General features: G+C 33.1%; 2 protein-coding genes across 2 annotated transcripts; both read left to right on the top strand.

Annotated features, from left to right (window-relative positions):
* Positions 1-1934: 1934 nt before the first annotated feature.
* LOC123912913 (DEK domain-containing chromatin-associated protein 4-like) lies at positions 1935-11344 on the top strand. Its single transcript, XM_045963506.1, has 12 exons — positions 1935-2057; positions 2819-4200; positions 4297-4330; positions 5687-5766; positions 5996-6055; positions 6271-6381; positions 6615-6692; positions 6814-6891; positions 8784-9255; positions 9446-9555; positions 10073-10103; positions 10895-11344. The coding sequence occupies exons 2-12, from the start codon at positions 2881-2883 to the stop codon at positions 11023-11025; spliced, it is 2505 nt and encodes an 834-aa protein (XP_045819462.1). The 5' UTR covers positions 1935-2057; positions 2819-2880; the 3' UTR covers positions 11026-11344.
* Positions 11345-17961: 6617 nt separating this feature from the next.
* Positions 17962-19919, top strand: LOC123912912 (nuclear transcription factor Y subunit B-3-like). Its single transcript, XM_045963505.1, has one exon. It carries the CDS (start codon positions 18631-18633, stop codon positions 19183-19185), a length of 555 nt encoding a protein of 184 aa, XP_045819461.1. The 5' UTR covers positions 17962-18630; the 3' UTR covers positions 19186-19919.
* Positions 19920-20747: the final 828 nt, after the last annotated feature.

The raw sequence follows: 20747 nt of genomic DNA, 5'->3' as shown, positions 1-20747 counted from the left end.
AACCTTGACAAACTAGTTCGGTTGACTGAATTTGATGTATTTAATAAAATTAATTGTTGAATTGGCTAATAAATATAAAACAGCATAAAAAATATTTTTAACTAATTTTTTTTTACAATCAAGATAATGAGACAAAATATAGAGTAGAACTTCCCGTCAAATAGAGTCTCCACTAATCAAATTCAAATTGTTCTTTTGAAGAAAATGTTACATACTCTTTTATTAACACCTTATTAATTTTATTCGACTCAATTGATTACTTTTTAGTCTCTAGAGTTAGGGGTGTAAATGGATCGAAAAAGATTATGAAAATTGATCAAACCAGTCCGAGTCAACCTAATTTGATGGTTCAGGATAGATAAATGAGTACTGGTGATTTGCAAAATTGTAAAATTGATGATTAAATAGTTCTCATGAACTTAGTTCAGTTGGTATGAACATTCACATTATATATGCAAAAGTCAAGGTTCGAACCTCGAACACTCCACTTATTCAACTTTAAGGTGAAAGTTTTAGTCAATAGGATATTTGGCAAAAAAATCGATGATCAAATACGGATAACAGTTTATCCAAATTCAACTCACATTAGAAAATAAGTCATCCTTAGAAAGGAAAGTCTCAATAAAAAAGTATTAACTTTAGTTAATTTAGAGACTTGCACTTTGATTTATCCCTCGTAAAAAATAAATGTATAGTTTCTCCTGTAATATGAAAATTTTCTCGTTTTAGCATCTCATTGGACAAGTTGGCACTTGAATGGACAAAGCTAATGAAGTGACATGCTTACGTGGCTTTTAATTTGTTTTGATTAATTTAATAAGTGAAATATAAATAAGTATATTATCCATTTATTTTTTTAAAAAAAAAATGTTCTTCATCCCTTCCTTTAATCTTTATCTTCAGGAACAATTATCAATGATTATTCATTCATCTAATCAATGAACTAAAAACACAACAACTTTCAACTTTTCTATTATCAGTTTTTCACGTTCCCATGTGCCATATAAATGCTTCACCCATAGTAAACTCTCATCTTTCATGTGCCACTATTCAATCACCGCTCAAACACCATTCAACCAGTGGTCAACTCGGTTCAACCATCGTTCTATCTTCCCTCATTATGGGTTTATAGAAGTTGTTGATGTTGTTGTTGGGAAAGGAATCAACATGGTGATGAATTGCTCTTGTTGATGTTTTTGTCTTTCCGAATTTTTAGTTGTTATTGTTGGTAATGTCATGGTGGTAGGGATGAAGAGGGAAAAAGAAGATGAGAAATATAAAAGAATTTTGGTTTTATTATTCTGGATTTTGTTTTAAAAATCCGTTAGTACGAATTGTTCATGGGTGAACCCGAATTTAGTTTCTGAACATTTTTTATTAAATTTTACTTACTTCGCGGCCAAATACTTTGATTAATGGATTCTTGTCCTTGAGAATTAGATGGTTAATAAAAATAAATAAATTAATTGATATGCAACGACGGTGTAAAATAGTTTTACACGATCGTCCAATAAATAACCATCATTTTGTCATGTCATGTTAAGAAAGTGGGGTGAAGTGGAGTGATGTGGCGAAAAATATGGTTGATATTGATTGACAGTGTAAAATTATTTTATACCGTTGGTGCATATCAATTAAATCCAATTTATTTATCAATTAAAAGAATTTCCCACTAAGAAAATTCCAGTTTTTTTTACATTGAATTGAAAGTTTACCCAAACCGAAAAATAATTAAATCCAAAGAAGGATAATACCGGTATTAATTAATTTCAAAACATGCACAACGCATGGAATTTCAAATCACAACCGTTAATTACCCACGTACCTCACGAAAATCCAATGTGATCCATCGGATAAGAATTTTCAACGAGGTGCATATCCAACGTGGCAATTAAACTACATTTAAATTCCGCATTTGAAGTCCGCACTATAAAATGACCTTAATAACCTCGACACTTCTTGTTTTGTTGTTACTCTCACTGACTCGGAGAGAAAAGAAAAAACATACGCGAGAGAGTGAAGAAGCTCTGTTCTTTCTCTTCCAAAGTTCCGAATCTGTAAGTTTCCACTTCGTTTTCCTCTAAACGCACCGTTTCATGTCAAAAAGTTTGTATCTTGATGTTTATAAGTGTCAATTGTTCTGTCTTGTTGATGGATTTTAAGTGTTGAAATTTTTAGGGCTTTCAATTTTGAAACGAAATTCCCAAATTTTTTTGAGCTTGCTTTGTTTTGATTTAATTTAATTATGAAGATTTGATTTGGGATATTTGGTTTGTTTAGGTTGTAAATATGAAGTATTATGATGTTTTGTTGATAGTTTGTGGCTATGTCTTTGCTCTACTGTTGAGGATTTTGTGTTTTTAGGGTTGATCTTTTTAGGGGTGTTGTGGTTTTTCTATGGAATTAATGCTAAAAGAGTATTTAAAGTTGAGATTTTTTGTTTTCTGTCTGCTTAATTGTTTCTCAATTTAAGCTAAATAAATAGTGATGTTTGACTTTTTGATTTGCTAACTGCATTGCTTTGTTTGTTTTGTGATTTGGGGGGGGTGAGGTGGGGGAAATTTTCATGCTCTCATTGCAATTAATTGTCATGAGATAAATATATTCATTTATTATGCTAATTAATTTCAAAGCTGTTACTTTTTAAATGGTGTGCTAGGGTTATAAATGTTCTTAGACTTCTAGTTATGGAAGCTTAACAATTTCTTATAATCTTCTTGGTAAAAATAAAATAAAAATTCCGTATAATCTTATTTTACCGCTTTTCTTTGAAATTTTCTGTTTGTTGTACTTATGCTAAGTGATTTCAATTGAACAGACTGTAGCGGCAAGTGTGTTTATGTTAGAGTAATTTTATAGATCTATTTAAATAAGATCGGTATGGGTGAGGAAGGACCAGTGACTGAAGTTTCTAAGACTGATTCAAATGGAAGTAGCGTTCCGGTGAAATCGTTAGGTGAAGTTGTTGAGAAGAAAGACTTGGGAGCTGATGGAGGGAAAGTCTTGGAGAGTAATGGAGTCAAAGAGGTGGAAGGAAATAATATAAAAGAAGTTGAAGAAGATAAGAAAGTTGAGGGTGTGGAAGAGGTACAAGAGGATAAGAAAGCTGATATTGTGGAAGAAGTAAAAGAGGATGTGAAAGATGATGTGGTGGGCGAAGTAAAAGAGGATAAGAAAGCTAATGGGGCTGATGAGGTAAAAGAGGATAAGAAAGATGATGGAGGGGATGATGATAAGAAAGTTGACGTGGTAGAAGAAATAAAAGAAGATAAGAAAGATGATGGGGTGGAAGAAGTAAAAGAGGATAAGAAAGATGAAGGGGTGAAAGAAGTAAAAGAGGATAAGAAAGATGATGGGGTGGAAGAAAGAAAAGAGGAGAAGAAAGATGATGAGGCTGATGAAGTAAAAGAGGAGAAGAAAGATGATGGTGTGGAAGAAGTAAAAGAGGAGAAGAAAGATGATGAGGCTGATGAAATAAAAGAGGAGAAGAAAGATGATGGTGTGGAAGAAGTAAAAGAGGATAAGGAAGTTGACGGTGGAGAAGTAAAGGTGGAAAAGAAAGATAATGAAATCGAAGGGGGAGAAGTAAAAGAGGACATGGAAGTTGATAGTGTGAAAGAAGCAGTGGAGGATAAGAAAGATGACGTACAAGAAATAGAAGAGGATGACAAAAATGTTACTGAATCTGAGAATGAGAAAATGGATGTTGATGACGAGGTTAAGGAAACTACAGAAGGTAAAGAAGAAAAGGAAAAAATAGAAGCTGAAAAAGCAGACTTGATGGAAGTAGAGGGTAGCGTTGAGGAGAAGGACGAGGGTGATGAAGAGGAAAAAACTGAAGCAGAGACAGAGGAGAAGGAAGAGGGTGATGAACAGGAGAAATCTGATGCAGAAACAGAGAAGGAAGAGGGTGATGAAAAGGAGAAAACTGAAGCTGAGACAGAGGAGGAGGATGGCGAAGATAATATTGAGAAACCAAAAGAAGAAGATAAGGCAGGGGATAGTAAGGGTGAGAAAGGATCAAAAAAGCGTTCAAGAGGGAAGGTTAATGAGGAGAAAGTGAAAGATAAAAGAAAGGAACTGAAGCAGCCAGAGCCAAAGACTCCAACTAGTGATCGCCCAGTGCGAGAAAGGAAATCAGTTGAGAGGTTGGTGGCATTAATTGATAAAGATTCATCCAAAGAATTACATATTGAAAAGGTATTTGTTTTTCAATATCACATTTGAAGTATTTATCCTTAATTATGCATTTTTATTATAACTTAATTTGTTTACAGTTTGCTTTTCAAATTGCAGGGTCGTGGTACACCTTTAAAAGATATACCCAATGGTATGATACTTCTCTTTGATTGATTTCTTTTTTCTTTTATCAGTAATCGTGTTTGAATGCCCTTCTATTTATATACTCTATAGTAAGCAAAAGTTAACCGAGGGTATGTTTGATGCACACTAACACTTGGTACAAGCAAAATAGTATAGCACAAAGTCACAAACACTTGCTTCACATTTCAACTCCTCCTCCTATATATTGTTTGATAGTCAATTCACAACACAAGTAAAATAATATAAAATTTACTGTAATAATAATTGTGCGTGTCCATTCTTTTTAATTTTTACTACACACACACACAGGGCATGTCAAGTGAGATGGCTGTCTTATTTATTTATTTATTTTTAATTTTTAAAATTTACATATGCCTCTTTCTTTTTCCTTCTATGCATACCATGCTTCTACTACTAGATTGATTGTGGTGGCACGTGGCTGCCAGCATGCTCTGTAGCTATCATGGTGGTGTTATATGCTAATGCTATTATAAATTAACTTTAATATCAAAAGGTTGCAAGACTGTATTTTGACGAGACTGTTATACCCATTCAAAGCTGTGGCATATACCATAGCCACATAATTTGCTACTGTGGCCAGAGAATCACAAATTGGTTCCCGAGTACCAGTTTGCATTATGTTTGCATAAAGTTATATAACAGAGAGACAAAGTCAACTCTCGTTTAAATAAGCATGAAAACAGCTCAGAAACCACTTAACCAGTCTCTAAACCACTTAAATGGGCGCTATTAATTTGTCATATTACTATATATATCCATTCCCAGAGTAGATGCTGGATGTTTCAAGTTACTCTTTTATAGATAAAATATATATTGCCACAAGTTGATGATTCAGATTTACAGCTTAAACAGTTATGTTGATTATGATATTAAAAGTCCATTAGTTTGCACTGATTTAATTGTCCTGTTACTTATAAAAAAAAAAATAAAAAATTGTCCTGTTAATGAACTCTTGGGTTTTCATAAAAGGCTTTATGCCTGCCTTTTCCCATTAAAGGCAAAAATTTAATGCGGGTCTTACTTCTACTGATTTAGTAATAGTGGCAAAACTTGGAGATATTCCATCCACTTCTACTGATTTTTTGGGACCATCGGAAGATCAATTGTAATTCGGATCTTTGGAATCTTTAGGACTCGAGATAATGACTGAACATAAATGGACTGTCAAATTTACCCTAATTCAGCAGTAAAAGAAGGCGTTCATGTTACACATATATTTAAGTGAAAGTTGACATGCGGGAATTTTTTAGTTTTTGTTCTTGTTTACATTTGTTACACTGGATGCATAACTATGCTTCTTCCGAATAGCTAATAAGTTGAATCTTGCATTTTGCTTCTTTAGTGTCATTTAAGTTATCTAGAAGGAAGACTGACGATAGTCTCAAGTTGCTCCATACAATACTCTTTGGAAGGAGAGGGAAGGTATGATTTTGTTCATTAAATATCTGTCTTTCTGTTACAATTTTCAAAATGCCTTATTGGTTTTCTTTTGCTTTTCGTGTTATTCCGGTTCTATCGTTCAGGATTTTGTATAATGCAGGCCTGTGCTGTTGAAAAGTTAAACATTTTTACTTACCTGTGATATTTGGGTTATGGACTTTACAGGTCAGACTCATGTTACATCATGTGACTCTTTTTTTATCCTTTGCAGGCAGTTCAGGTCAAGAGTAATATATTGAGGTTTTCTGGTTTTGTATGGCATGATAATGAGGTAATATTATTATCCCAAAAAGTACCAAATGTAATACTCATAACCAATGTTTTCAAGATTGAGATCATGTGTGTGTGCGCGCACATGCAACTATATCTTATAAAATAATGAAGGGTTTTGTTTATTTGTATTTGTAGTATTTTCTTTTACCGACTTGCCTTTGTTTTAACTCCTTGTCTGCCAAAGGTTGTAAAATCCTGATATTGTTTCTACAGGAGAAGCAAATTAATAAAGTAAGAGAAAAGCTGGACAGGTGTAATAAAGAGAAGTTACTGGAATTCTGTGATTTTCTTGACATAACATTTAATAAGTCAACAATAAAAAAGGTTTGTTGGTTTACCATTACTGATGTTCTTGTCGTTGATGAAATAAATGTGTCAATCTTGCCACATGTTCATGCTTTGTTATGTGTATACATAATGGTTATGAATAATCTTTGTTTCTTATGATAATATTCATAATGCTATGTATATATATGTTCCAATCTTCAAAGAGAACCCTGTTGACTGATACCATTTAACACGCCTTTATGATTGCCAATGAATTTCTGCCTATGCAGGAAGATGTTATTGCTAAGCTGATAGACTTTTTGGTTGCCCCTCATGCAACTACAACTGTGCTACTTGCAGAAAAAGAGGTTTACATTTTTCCTTTCTTGTATTCCAATTTTTTCTTCTTGATGTCATGGTAATTTTTTTTACTAAGAATATAGTTTCTGGCGCAACATATTCATAGTTTTTATGGTTTACCTGCATCAGTCAAGTAAGAAGCGCAACCGTTCTGGAAAACGGGGTACACCAAGATCTGGGACTAATACTCCAAGAGGTTCTGCAAAGGTATTATCTCACTACTTTAAATGCAGAAAAAGTGATATTAGCAGCTAAATTTAATATGTGAGTGGAGTGCCTTTCATGCCTGTTTTGCTCTCTACGTTGTGTTTCAAAATGACTAGGTGCTTTCCTCCCATAATTAATTGAATGTTATTTTGTTTAGTTATAATTGTACTATTAATTGTCAATTATTAATTTGTCTGTGTATTGGTTAATAATCATGTTTATATTTTTTGTAGTGGAGACTAGGAAAGTGAATTGAAATTCCATTTTTGTTTTCATTTCATATATGTGACATCATTTGCTTTAACGTAACTTGTTTTTTCATAAGTATTCAATGAATACTAGGTTATTAGTCTCTATGTTATCAATAGCGGCCTTATCAGCTGCAATTGCAGCATAGCTGCATAGGGGCTGCATTACAGAGATGGCCACTGTGTGGAATTTTAGCATTACAGGTGTAGCATCCCAAATTGAGACCAAAACACAGCCAAAATACACAAAATTACAGTCAAACCAGCCACTACAATGATGATACCACAAAAACCCAAAAATACTCTTCACAATAGCCCTTTTTCTTTTTTTGGGACTTTTCATCCCTGAAAAGACTAAAATTGATTGGAGGAGATACTAAATCTTATTCATCCAATTTTTTCCTCCTCTCTGCATGCGACAAAATCTAGTAGCCAAGTTCTCTCTCCTACGACAAAACATAGCAGCCACAACCTTTCAAAGTCTAACCTCTGCTACTTCAACTCATCCACCTCTTCTCTGCTGCCACAGACCCAGCAGCAATATCAGTCAAACTCTAAGTTGAATATTAGTAATAATTAACTTTGATTGTTATTTATTGATGTTTAACTTTATCTTTTGGAAGTTTACTGGGTTTTTGGGTTCACTAGGCAAGGGTGTACAATCATGACATTATCAATTTCTGTCAATCCTTCAATTCACGAGCCAAGCTGCTGGGTGCATGATCCAGATCTGAAAAACAACTATTCTTATTATTTTGGCCTAATCTGGTTTTCCTTGGGTCACCCGAATATTTCTGACCTGTCTGCCCTCCTTTTTTGTCAAAATTCCCTCTGGTCTCCTCATTCAAAATTCTTCCTCTCTGCCATTTCATAGTAGGTCAATTGCAGACTAGTAGGATCCTTGCCACTTTGGCAGCGGCGAAGGCCAAAACCGATGACTTTTTCGGTCACATCATCTGGCTCTTATTTTTCTTTTTTTGAACTCAGTTTTGTTGTTGTTATTGTTTTTGGCTTTATTTGTAACCGCTGCATTGGTTTTTATTCTCTACTCTGTATATTTTTTTTTTTTTTTGCTTTTGAAATTAAATGAGGGTGGAAGCCTAAAGAAAGAAAGAACTACACAGAAGAAGCTAACATGGATTAAAAACTCCTAACAAATCAGCAAATCACAGCTGTTCCAACTGGTGAAGGATTATCCAAAACTCAGTGGGGAGTGCTAAGAAAAAATTATCCAACATAACGAAACCACCATCAGCCACCCTGTTAGCTTCCCTTACAACTTGCTGGATGCGAACACTCCAGTTCTCATTAGAGCATCATATGAATCATCTTCACCAAAGTCCACCCTGGAGCACTCATCATTCAAAACTCCTAATATTTGAATTTTAGTAATATTAGGAAGTGTATTTAATTAATTATAATATTTTGATATTGAAATCACACTAAATCCTTCGTAGGATATTGATTTTGACAACCTTAAGTGATCGTACTGGTACTAAATGTAATCATTAGTATTAATTGATATTAGTTCTTTGTATTACATTTTATTTTAAAAAAATATCAATGTATGCAATATGTGAAGTTTTAGTTGTTTTTATTGGAAGCTTCTTCTTAGTTCTGAACTTGTGCCTGTATATTTTTCAGAGGCAGAAGAAAAATGAAGATTCTTCAGGAGTGGAGAAAAAGAGCACAACTGACACAGAAGATGAATCAGAGAGAGAAGAGAAAGATGAAGAAAACGAGGATGAAGCAGAAGATGATATTCACGAGAAGTCTGAAGATGAAATACCAGAGAAATCTGAAAGGGAAGATAAAAGTGATTCTGGGAGCGAATCTGAAGATGTGAAAAAAAAGAAAAAACCCTCTAAAATATCATCTGAAAAGAAAGAGTCCTCTGGAAGAAGCAAAACTGGGAAAACTACAGTCACAAATACATCTCGCTCACCACCTAAGAGAACACCTAAGAAATCATCAAATACCCGACCAAAGTCTGATGATGACATTGATGACAGTCCAAAGGTATTCTCTAGGAAGAAGAAAAATGAGCAAGGGGGAAAGCAGAAGATACCAACTCCAACTCCAACCAAGTCTTCCTCTAAGTCGAAAGAGAAAACTGGTAGATACCATGAGCCCACCTCCCCCTTTTGTCATTATTTCATTTACGAACGTTCTGAATTGAATACCTATTGTGTTTCGGTTGAGAGTAATAACTTTCAGCTGAAGTGAAGCATTTTAATTTTTTCTTTTTCATGAGTTAAAACTGATATGTTGTATAAGTAATCATCATTACTGCGTGTACTAAGCAGAAAAGGTTACTAAGGGAAAAGGCAAGAAGAAAGAGAAGTCCTCAGGTCCCAGTGACGATCAGTTGCGCAATGCAATATGTGACATTCTTAAAGAAGTTGACTTCAATACGGTAAGATGTTGGAATTAAAATATTACTTTTTGCTTGTTAATTTTTTCTGTTTGATATATAAATTATTTTACTGACTAGAATGATGTCAAAATTTTCCTTGATAGCTTGACTAAAAAGCCTAGGTTAAGATGCCTTTACCTTTTCTATTTCGATGTTACTAGAACTACAAATGATATTTAAATTTCCACCAATTTATGTATGGATATATCATATAGCTTGACTTGTAACATGTGGGTAATTGGGGTGACAATATCGTAAAGTTAGCAAATTGGATGATTAAACATGCAGTATATTTCTGGCAGGCTGGCATTTAGCAGCAGATTTGCTACATGCTAACCTTGTATTATTTTTGGCAACTATATGATTCCTTCACATTGGTGGAATTTACAAAACTAAATGATGTAATATGGAGTATTTTATTTCTATTTGCGTTTTTGTTTGTTGGTAGATTGAAAAACTTGGTATCTACTGAATGTTTTATGTTTTCCAAAATTGAAAGTGTCTTTCTCATTTGCAGGCCACATTTACCGACATTCTTAAGCTACTCGGTGAGTTTTCTATTCTTTTTTTACTATTTTTTTCCACAATATTAGTAGCTTTTTTCAGTTAAAACTATGAGATAGTGCAACATTTATGCCTTTTAAGAGCAAACTTCTTTTGTGCCTGTTCGTGGTTTTTTCATTTTCTAGTGTTTGGTTATCCTTTGAACCTGAAACTGGCTGAATGGCATAATTTGCAGTACCTCTTTTCCTTAGAAGTCTAGGATATGTAGTTTTAGGCTGCACTACACTTTTAGTTTCTTTTATATCATTAGTATGCAATTTTGGTCCTTGATACTTTTTCTTGAATTTAGTCCCCTCAATTTGTTTTTCTATCTGTAGTCCTATTGATTTTCTTTGATCTACAATATGCAAAACTACATTTTTTTACTAAACATTTAAAAGTTTATGATGGATTTGTGATGTTAAATAATTACGAAGTTTGTCAAGCCACAAATCTTTCTTTTACAATAAGCCACATATCTCTTGAAAATTTCATAAAATTTAAAAGATTATGTAGGATTATTATGGTTAGGGACTCGGGGTTTAATGAGGTGGAAAAGTTTGGGATGTTTTTTATTTTAGGTGAAATTTAACGTTTTGACCAACTGAGGTCAGGTCTAGCTTGGGTTTAGTCTCCCACAATGGTGCACCAAAGTTCAAATCTCAGTTAGGAGAGATGCTCTCATTTAGTGCTTGATTGTGCCTCAAACATGTTTGCCCTATGTGAGGGGGAAAAAAGTTTTGAAGGATAAGTTTTGGGCAGAAAACTAACAAAAATTGCTCGTCATTTTTTTCAGCTAAACAATTTGATGTGGATCTCACCCCAAAAAAGGCAGATATTAAGCTCATGATTCAGAAAGAGCTGGAAAAACTAGCTGAAGAAGCAGATGAATCCGAGGAAGATGAAGAGGATGCCGAAAAAAAATGAAGGCCGGTCTTCGGGCCAGAAGGCTTAAGCCTGACTGTGGATTAGACATTACTGCTTGGTGTTAGGTTTTTAGCAATGCATACTGTAATTCTCATGTACACTTTAAATTGTGTAGAGGTGGCTGTACCTTATTCTTAGTTCTTAACATCCTTCCAATCTTAAGATATCAAACTTGTATTTTGCCATAATTTAGTGCTGCCTTTTGGTTGGGTGCCCGCATGTAGTTTATTATGTACACATCATCACAATTGTTGAGCCTTTTTTACTTTCTAGTTTCAACAATCTGTCTATTTATAAATATTTAACATTTAAGTTGACACCTTTCAGTGCATATTGATAACTATGTATTGATTTTGGGTGATTAAGTCTCTATCTTTTGATTAAATATTTGATTCATGTCATGGCCAAGGCTACCACACCCCATTTGTATCATTTAGTGTGCAGGTCCACATGTCTCTATCTGCCTATCCTATCTTATTTGTTTACAACTTCAATTTCATCCTTGGATTTGCAAGATAGTTTTGATTCTTCCATGCATGATTATCCTTTGCTTTTGGCCTTTTGGGTATGTCATAATCCCCTTGGGGCTCCCCTGTTTGGAGCCCTGCATGTGAAATTTTTTTCCTCTGTAGGGACATGAATGGTGACAGGGAGAAATATCTCCCCAACGGCAATGCAAGGATGGGAATCATATTCTAGACACTAAATATCAATCTCCTATAAAATTATAATAAAACTTATAAACATGTATATTATATATTATAAATGTATTTTAATTATTTTATTTTTATAAATTATGATTAATCCAAAAGTTATGCAATTCTTGTTATTAATATAAACTAAAATGTTTTTTAGTTCTATATATTACATATTCTACATGAGCTAAGAGACATAGGATTAGTGTTACTAAATGTTACTCTGATGTCTACTAGTCATGATGTTTTATAATGCTCTTAATTTACTTAAAAAAAAAAATATTACATATTCTAAAATTGGCTTTGTCTAACACGCACAAGCCTCTCAAGTGGTGTCTAGTGCACAAGTATTAAATAACATTATAACGAATACAAATTTTAAAATATTCACCGTTGGATTGAAACTTAAAAGTTTATATCATATAGATCATTCATAATTTTCTTTTTTAAAGAAATTGAAAATCATTTGATATGTTATTGAGATCCAAGCTTAACATATCAAATAATTTTCAATTTCGAACAGTGAATTTTGTAAAATTAGTGTATTCAAAGAGAGAGAAAAAAACTAAGTTGATAAATGAGAATGAGTTAAAGACTTTCAGTCCCATCACACACCTTTGACATCCCTATTTGCTTTGCCTTTGGCCTAAATGGTACTCAAGGGAGTTTGAAAATGTTTGTTTTCTGAACTGTTAGTAGTGAAGAACACTCTCAAGGAATCATGTTTGTGGTCAATTAATTCTAACGTAAATTGTAGGAGTGCATCATTATTCACATGTAAGTGGAGCAAGTCAAAAAGGTTTTTGGTGCAAACCTTCTCAACCAAGACTAGTGGAGCACCAACAAATCCAATTATAAACACCTACACAAGAACCCTATTTTGTTTGGATGGTGGAACACTTTAGACCCATTTTAGACATTAAATATGACACCTAAAAAAACACTTTATTAGATCAAGGTTTAAATAGGGTATTTATTTCACACTAGGTTGGACAGTTAAAGTAATAATGTAAGCCTATTCTATACATTAAAGATTTGATGCTTGAAAATACATTATTATATTTTGCCATGCAAATTTTAGAAAGTCATTTAGTATTGGAATTCTATTAGAAGATTGTGATGCTAGTGTGCATCACAAAGGAGAGATGAGGTGGAATTTGATCAATGTGTCTTACATGCTTTAGGGAGTGTGTAACACCACTTTTAACAATCTAACAACTTAATTTTAAAATTACAAAGTATAAATTTACGGCCCCTATAAGTAAAGAGAGATTCTAAGTGTACCAAGTGAGAAATGGTAGAACACTCTCTTTTAACACTTTCTCTAACACACACTCTTTAATTGGTTTAAATCAATGTGAACCTTTTACTTTGGAAGTAGATACGTGAGTTTCAAAAGCGATCAAAAGAGAATGTTACTATCACTCTTTATTCCACTTGTGTTTATGCGTATATATTGTTTTGAATTGGGTTAAAGTTCATCTGTGAGCTGGATCAGGTCATCACAATCATACATAGTTGGACGGATCATACGATGGACACGCCCTAAAACACATATGATTATCACTTACTAGGACATGTGGGGCACCTTCCGCTTAGCCATCAACTAACACATGTCCACAAGACAGGTGTTAAGGAGAAGGTTACCCTTTTGTAAAAAAAAAAAAAAGAAAAAGGAGAAGGTTACCCTAAAACCCTAGTTCTCCTATATAAACATGTCTTATGGGTTTGGTCAAGTATTTCTTATCTAATTCTAAATACCTCTCACCTTCGGCACTACTGACTTAGTGACTTTATCGTTGGACTGTGTACAAGTATCAACTAGCAACCCCCTTCACAACGGGGTACAACCACCAACGGTCCATAATCAACGACTGACTATAGCCTATCGTCCAGATTCCTTTATTAAAGTTTGAACTCAAATGATCTAAATAATTTATTCTTAAATAAGATTTATAACCATTTAACTCTAAGGATTTGGTCTAGCGGTAAAAAGACGGTTTTGGATCCGGGAGGTCCTGGGTTCGAATCTCGCTAGTGCTCTTGGAGAGAGGTAAGGTTTTTACCTTTGTAATTGTAAGTGCTCTAAGAGCCCTAAGATCTTCGTTGTCTTGGACTGTTGCACCATCCTCTCACCCTAAATTTATATAAAAAAAATAATAATTTATAACCATTTAAATACAATCACTTTTTTTTACGATTACTTTTTAATAATAATTTTATAAGTTGTAGCGATCCATGAGAGTTATTTTGAAGAGAAAACCTGAGCAATAAAATTTTGCTTGTTTGAATGAAGCTATCACACTCGTGACTCGTGTTTGGTATATACCAAAAAGTTGCTTTAGGAAAATAAGAGAGTGATGAAGTGAAAAAGAAAAATCATCCATATCACATCATTAACATGACAATTTAAAACAATGGTCCATTGGTCGGTAACCCACTTGGCAATTGAAAATGTTAATTAATGAAATAAATGCTACCTTTGGCACCTTTGCAAGTTGCCTATATGCAATGTCACTATGCATGTGACCACACTCACTATATAGCTATAATAAGTTAAGACTAACTCAGTTAATTATAAACTAATTTTTAGTTTCTGATGTTTGAACTTAGAAATGAAATAAATATGATAGGAAACATATATGATTATACTATTTTTTTTTAAGTGATTATGTAATTTTGCATAAATATCTCAATAAATATTTGTTTATTTTTATTTAAATACAAACTTCAAAACAAACTGTTCGCCAAAAATAATTTTTTTTAATAATAATCCAACACTAACCGTGCATATAAAAAATTACAATAAGAAGTAATTTAAAATGGGCAAAAATGAACATCAATTTTTTTTATACATACATCAAATCTTCTTTTTGCTAATAATTAGTCGGCGTATGAGTTGGTTTCTCCAAAACAATGTTGCATAGTGATATACTAATCTTGAAGATGTAGTAAATTAAGAACATCTTCTAAAAAAAAGTTTGAGATATGAGATGATAGTAGAACGATTAAGAACAACAATTGCAACAATGGTATAATCTGTTTTAAAAAATAATACGATAAAGATTGAGATGTAGAGCAATATGCAAAAAAGAAGTAAACTCCACATGTTAGCACCCTGAGAATTATTGCGACCAAGGTTGCGATAGAAACCTTAGATAAAGTCACCTAAGCATCTCTAAGTAATCCGCAACAAGCTCAGAAGTCATTCCTTTTCTTATGTGCTCCATCAATATTATAAACTTAGAAATACCCGCAGGAGGGGACTCTCATTTGATATAATTCAAAGACAACTACTGTCATTTGTCATATTGATTTTGTGTGTCCCCTTATTAGTCATAAGTCTCCCATGAACTACTTCCAAAGAAAGAACGGTTCATGTTGGGACCTTTCCATTTTCAAACCAACTTGAATAGGTAGGAATCATTTCTCGCATTGAGATTTTATTTATGGCAATAAAATAAACCGAGTTGAGAAAAACTTAGCATATAAAAAAACGCTCAAATTTGAAAAATCAAAATGCAACTCTGCAGATAAAAGTTTGACAACATAGATTTTAGTACAGACATCGCAAGGCAAAAGTTGATGAAAGGATCTCTCAATTTTAATTATTATTATCTGCATAAAAACTAAAAGGAAATTCATCTGAACAACTAAAATACTATAAACAAATATCATACTAAGAATTCATATGACAACCAAAAAACATGGTGTAATTTCTTTTACAACACAAAAACTTCTCTCAAACTTTATAATTCCCAACGAAAATGCAAATTTTAACTATTTATGAGTTGTTGCATTTCTTTTTACAAGAATGATTGGTGCATCTTTCTATTCTTTTCTTGGGATACATCTTTTCTTTACAATGGGCACATTTTTAAGATGTTTGAATCAACTTCTATGAACTAGTTAGAAAGTTTCTTTCTATCAATCAATGAATTGTACCTGGTCAATTATGATTAAGATACCAGAGATTGAAGAGAAAACAATGTGCTACCTTCTTATTTTAGATATATTAATTGTGAAATTTATATGTTAGTTACTAGTTCAAACTAAATGAGTAAAAAAAAAATAAAAAAATCAAACTAAATGGCTTGCACCAAAAGAAAAATTCAAATTAAATGCTATAGGCACATGGGAGGAATAACCATAAAAAATGTACACTAAAAAATAACTGATATTTATACACCTTGTAAATTTTAATATTCATTAATACTTTAAAGTCAAAAATATATTTATTCAAGACCTTATTTTATATTTATCTCTTATTTGCAAGTGCCATTACTTTATATATCTCACATTGTAGCAACTCTATTTTTTATCTCTCAAAATGTATACACCTTTAGTGGTGTCCACCAAATTCCTAATATTAACATATCTTCACACATATGGTAGAGTAAGGAGTAGGAATTACAATTTCAATATTGAATTTGCTTATTTTATAAATTATTTTAATTAGTCACATAAGAGCTAGAACATACCGACACTTCTCAGATTAGGCGTGTCGTGTCGGACACGTGTCCGTGTCCAACATCGACACTTATGATTACACTAAATAATGTTATTTTTCCAAAATTTTATCGGTGTCGACATATCAGTGTCCGTATCCGTGCTTCATAGGATAATAGTTGAGACAGACTAAATCCGGTCCACTGCCGAGAGATTTTAATATAAAGACAAAAATTGTGTAACTACCTTAATATTCTAAGGTCACTATAGTTAATCTTAATGAAATTTATCGGTTTTCTAAATGTGGGGACTTCTTCCCCTCCACACAGAAAAATAATAAAAAACACAACATAAAGAGGAAAAAATGTTCTGGTCTTGGTAAAAATGTCACAATAAGGACACTAATCAAAATCAAATGACTTTGTATTAATTGATCAATGTGTATTAATAAGTCCTAATATATACTTCCTCCTCCATTCTAAAATATAAATTTCTCAATAAAAATTAATGTATTTAGTATAAAATTTAGATCAGGTATATTAGTTTTTGTTGACTCATTTTTGCTTATATTTTGAAAGAGAAAGAGTATAATTTAATTTAATGGTGAATTTTTTTTTTTTTTAGTTTTCATGAGATTGGTACGAAGTTTATACCACCATTACGATCACTAATCTCCGTCACGAAACTGAATTCATTATTGGTAATGGTGGGACACACGAGGAAGATTTTTCCCTCCCAACCGAATTTCCTTTATATGCATGAACTATAAATCGAACACATGACCACATGCTTAAGAGACAAATACCATTAACACTTAGACCAATTCATTATTGGTAATGGTGGAATTTATTTTATTTTTTTTGGTGGCGATGGTGGAATTTATTTGTCTATTGGTGAAAACTAACCGGTGAACAATACAATATTTATATCATTTGTGCACTATGTACCAATCGTAATTAATTGTTAAAAAAAAAACTAATCACAATTAAGAAAACAAATATTAGAAATTTTGTATTAAAAATAATAATTTATAAACTTTTGATAAAGTTCAATACAACACTTTCCACCGCTATAATACTTTTTCCGTCTCATTTATAAAATCCACTTCGATTTAATGCACTATTTATATGTTTTGTTTTGATCATATTTTTCTAAAAGTATATAAAGTAAATATTATCATATAAGATTTTGTTTGATTTGTTTCGATGAATATTTTTAAATATTAAATTTTTATAATTTTTATTAATACACAATTAAATATATTCGTAATCAAAATTATATATTGACATACGTGCAATGGTAAACGATGTCTTTTGAGAAAATACTATTTTATTTTTATAAGATGTTGATAAAGTGGCAACTATTACTAAAAACTCATATAAAACAAGAAAATTTCATAATCCAATTCGTATAAAAATCATCAACTTAACAAGATTAAAATTTATAGAACCACGCTGACTAATGCACCAGAGTTTCGTAAAAAGAAAAATTAATGCACCAGAGATATTAATTAGAAAAAACAAAAAAAAATTGTGATAAAAATAGCATTTTTTATTTAAAAAGTTCACTATACAAGTTCAAAATAACTTTGTCATAATTTTTTTCTTAATTAATATATATCAGGACACAATTAGTCTTTTTTCAAATTTATAAGTTGAGTGCGTCAAAACAAATTTATAAGTTGAGTTTTTTGGTTTCCACCACCGGCTTAATCTGATTCGGGTGTCAATTCTGACATTAAGTGGTTTCAGCCCCTCCTGATTGTAGTTAAACGCCTTATCCAAATATTTCTATATTTATTTACTTCAAAAATTTATAGGAGATTCATTATTATTTTTCTAAGGAAAAAAAAATTAGTCAAAGAGTCGGACACCCCAACATGTGCCAGATGCCAAAGCAACGGTCCAGATGAAGGAGCACTAACAAAATCCAAGGGCTGCCAATTCATCCGTACAAACTCTCACTTATCGACTAGCAACGGTTCAAACAGCTCCACGTGTCCAAAAGATAAACGTTATTAACCCTTCTGATCCAACGGACCCTGCTCATTACCTCCCAAAAATACAAACTCCTACCGTTCCGTTTCACCCAATTCCCTCGCCGGAGACGCCGTCATCCACCGCTAGCAACACTCCAAACGCCAAATTCGAGTTCCACAGAAAATCACACGTTCATTGACTTCACCTTTCAAAACAGCGCTTCAGTTTCACGCGGAAACTGAGTCAAACCGATTCTTTTCGCGCTTCTGACTCGTTATTATCACCGAAGTCAAATTCTCAAATTCGAATTCATTTTGATCAAATTATCGAAATCAAATTCAAAATTCAAATTCTGACGTGTTTCTTCCATATAAAGTGCTTTGATTTCGCGTTGAACCGAGTCAAACTGATCCGAGTTGAGTTCGTTACTCGCTCCAATCTTCAGGTGAATCGAACCTAACTGAACTGTCGGAAATTCAACGATGGCGGACTCTGACAACGATTCCGGCGGTCCACACGGCGGATCGAACGCTCACGGCAGCGAGATGTCACCAAGAGAACAAGACCGATTCCTTCCGATAGCGAACGTAAGCAGGATCATGAAAAAAGCACTTCCAGCGAACGCGAAGATCTCAAAAGACGCAAAGGAAACAGTTCAGGAGTGTGTTTCAGAGTTCATCAGCTTCATCACCGGCGAAGCTTCCGACAAGTGTCAACGTGAGAAGCGTAAGACAATCAACGGTGACGATTTGCTTTGGGCGATGACGACGCTTGGATTTGAGGAATACGTGGAGCCTCTTAAGGGTTACCTTCAACGGTTTAGGGAGATGGAAGGTGAAAAAACTGTGGTGGCGCGTGACAAGGACGCGCCTCAAGGTTCTAATAGTGTTAACAATAGTTCCTTTGAGAGTGGTAGTTATGGTGGTGGAATCATGATGCATCAAGGACACGTGTACGGTTCTGGTGGGTTTCAAGTTATTGGTAAGGGTGGGCCTGGTTATCCTGGGCCTGGATCTAATCCTGGTAGGCCCAGATAGACATTTATTTAAGGAGTTTCTTTTCCCGCCCTCCATTTACACGAGATGGATAAATCCGAAGAAAAAAGAAAACACACTATTTTTTTTTTCTTTTTCGAAAAAGAAAATAGTGGTGGTTTTTTCCATTTGGAAGTGTACTTCTAAATGGCTGTGATTTTTAAGAAATCTTAGGCGGTAAAAGTAACTCCCTTTATTTAGGGAGAAACTTTTCCCACTTTAAATCACATCGGATGTACACATCATAAAAAAATACAATTTTTGTGTTCACCAGACATGTAGACAAATGATGATTTTTTGTGTTGTCTGAATGTATACTTTCACAATTATGTGTGATTTTCTAAAAATGGGTGTATAAAGTTTCAGGTGGAAGAAAGTTGCTCCTTTGATTTATGTGTATGGTGTGACAAGGTTTAGTTATTCATATATTGTTATTAGTTGATTAATAATGATACAGGTTGGTTTGGGGAATGTATTATGATATTATTTGGAGATTATTAGCATTATGTACAGTAAGTCACACTCATAAGTCAACTATAATTTTGACTGTTGTAGTGTTGTACAACAGAAATAGTGTTTGGTATTGTAACACATTTACTTTGGTCTAATCTTTTTCTATGTAATGAACTTCAGTTGAATTTTTAGGTTTTCTATAAGTGGAAGTAATGTTGAAACTTGAGACTCATATGGCAGTGTTTGTTATATGAAAGATAAGAGACTAGCAATGTTTGTTTCCACTTACTATTATTAAGGTTGGTTGCATTTTAATTTTATGTTAAAACTTTTGTAGACATCAAATGTGGAAAGGTCTCACCAACAGTGGGAAGAAGAATATAAACATACCAGTTGCAACCCAAACAATGCCTCATACTTAAATGGTATGAGAAACCTAAAATAAACAAAAGTAAAAAATCTCACTAACACAAGCAGGTTGAAACTAATATGCACCCATCTTTTTGTTGTCCCCTTTGAATTAGAAGTTTCACATTTGATGAAAACGTAGATGTTATGTGCAATGTTTTAAAATTTTAGCTGAAGTCTCGCATTAGTATGATCATTGCACTCTAGATGGTGAAAGTCCAGTAGCCAAAAGCATCACAGAACTGCCATATATTCTAACCCAAGTAGCATGGGCACGTAGAATCCCGTGTGAATCAGCAAGGACCCCTCATTGCCGTTGTAGATATACAAAGATAACAAAAATTACTTGCCAAAAAAAAATTACTTAGAAAAAAAATAAGGCTTAAAGCCAATATAATTCCACCCTGGATTACCACTAATCAGTAATCACTGATTTATTACTATGATTACATTAGGAAAGTAATATTAAATAGACACTCTCTAACTTGGTAACATGCTTTCGATGCTGAAGCCTAAAGATGATAGATAACCAAAACACAACTAGCTTCTACTTATCATTTGAGTTCAATAGTCACACAAAAATACTGATGGTTTCAGCACAAGAACACAATAAAATCTCTTTATTAAGAGCATGATTTAAAGCAGACCAGAAATCATAACGCATAGGAGGCATATGAAACAAATTTGAAAGTAATAAAACCCAA

Source organism: Trifolium pratense, linkage group LG3 (genome assembly GCF_020283565.1).
Source record: "Trifolium pratense cultivar HEN17-A07 linkage group LG3, ARS_RC_1.1, whole genome shotgun sequence".
Taxonomy (NCBI): domain Eukaryota; kingdom Viridiplantae; phylum Streptophyta; class Magnoliopsida; order Fabales; family Fabaceae; genus Trifolium; species Trifolium pratense.
This window is presented reverse-complemented; position numbering and strand designations above follow the sequence as displayed.

Bases quoted from the DNA above. Each gene is read 5' to 3' on its own strand.
- LOC123912913 (XM_045963506.1), top strand. From the start codon at position 2,881: ATGGGTGAGGAAGGACCAGTGACTGAAGTTTCTAAGACTGATTCAAAT. The intron at 5,767-5,995 runs GTATGATTTTGT...TATCCTTTGCAG, and splicing joins TCTTTGGAAGGAGAGGGAAG to GCAGTTCAGGTCAAGAGTAA. The intron at 6,892-8,783 runs GTATTATCTCAC...TATATTTTTCAG, and splicing joins CTCCAAGAGGTTCTGCAAAG to AGGCAGAAGAAAAATGAAGA.
- LOC123912912 (XM_045963505.1), top strand. From the start codon at position 18,631: ATGGCGGACTCTGACAACGATTCCGGCGGTCCACACGGCGGATCGAAC.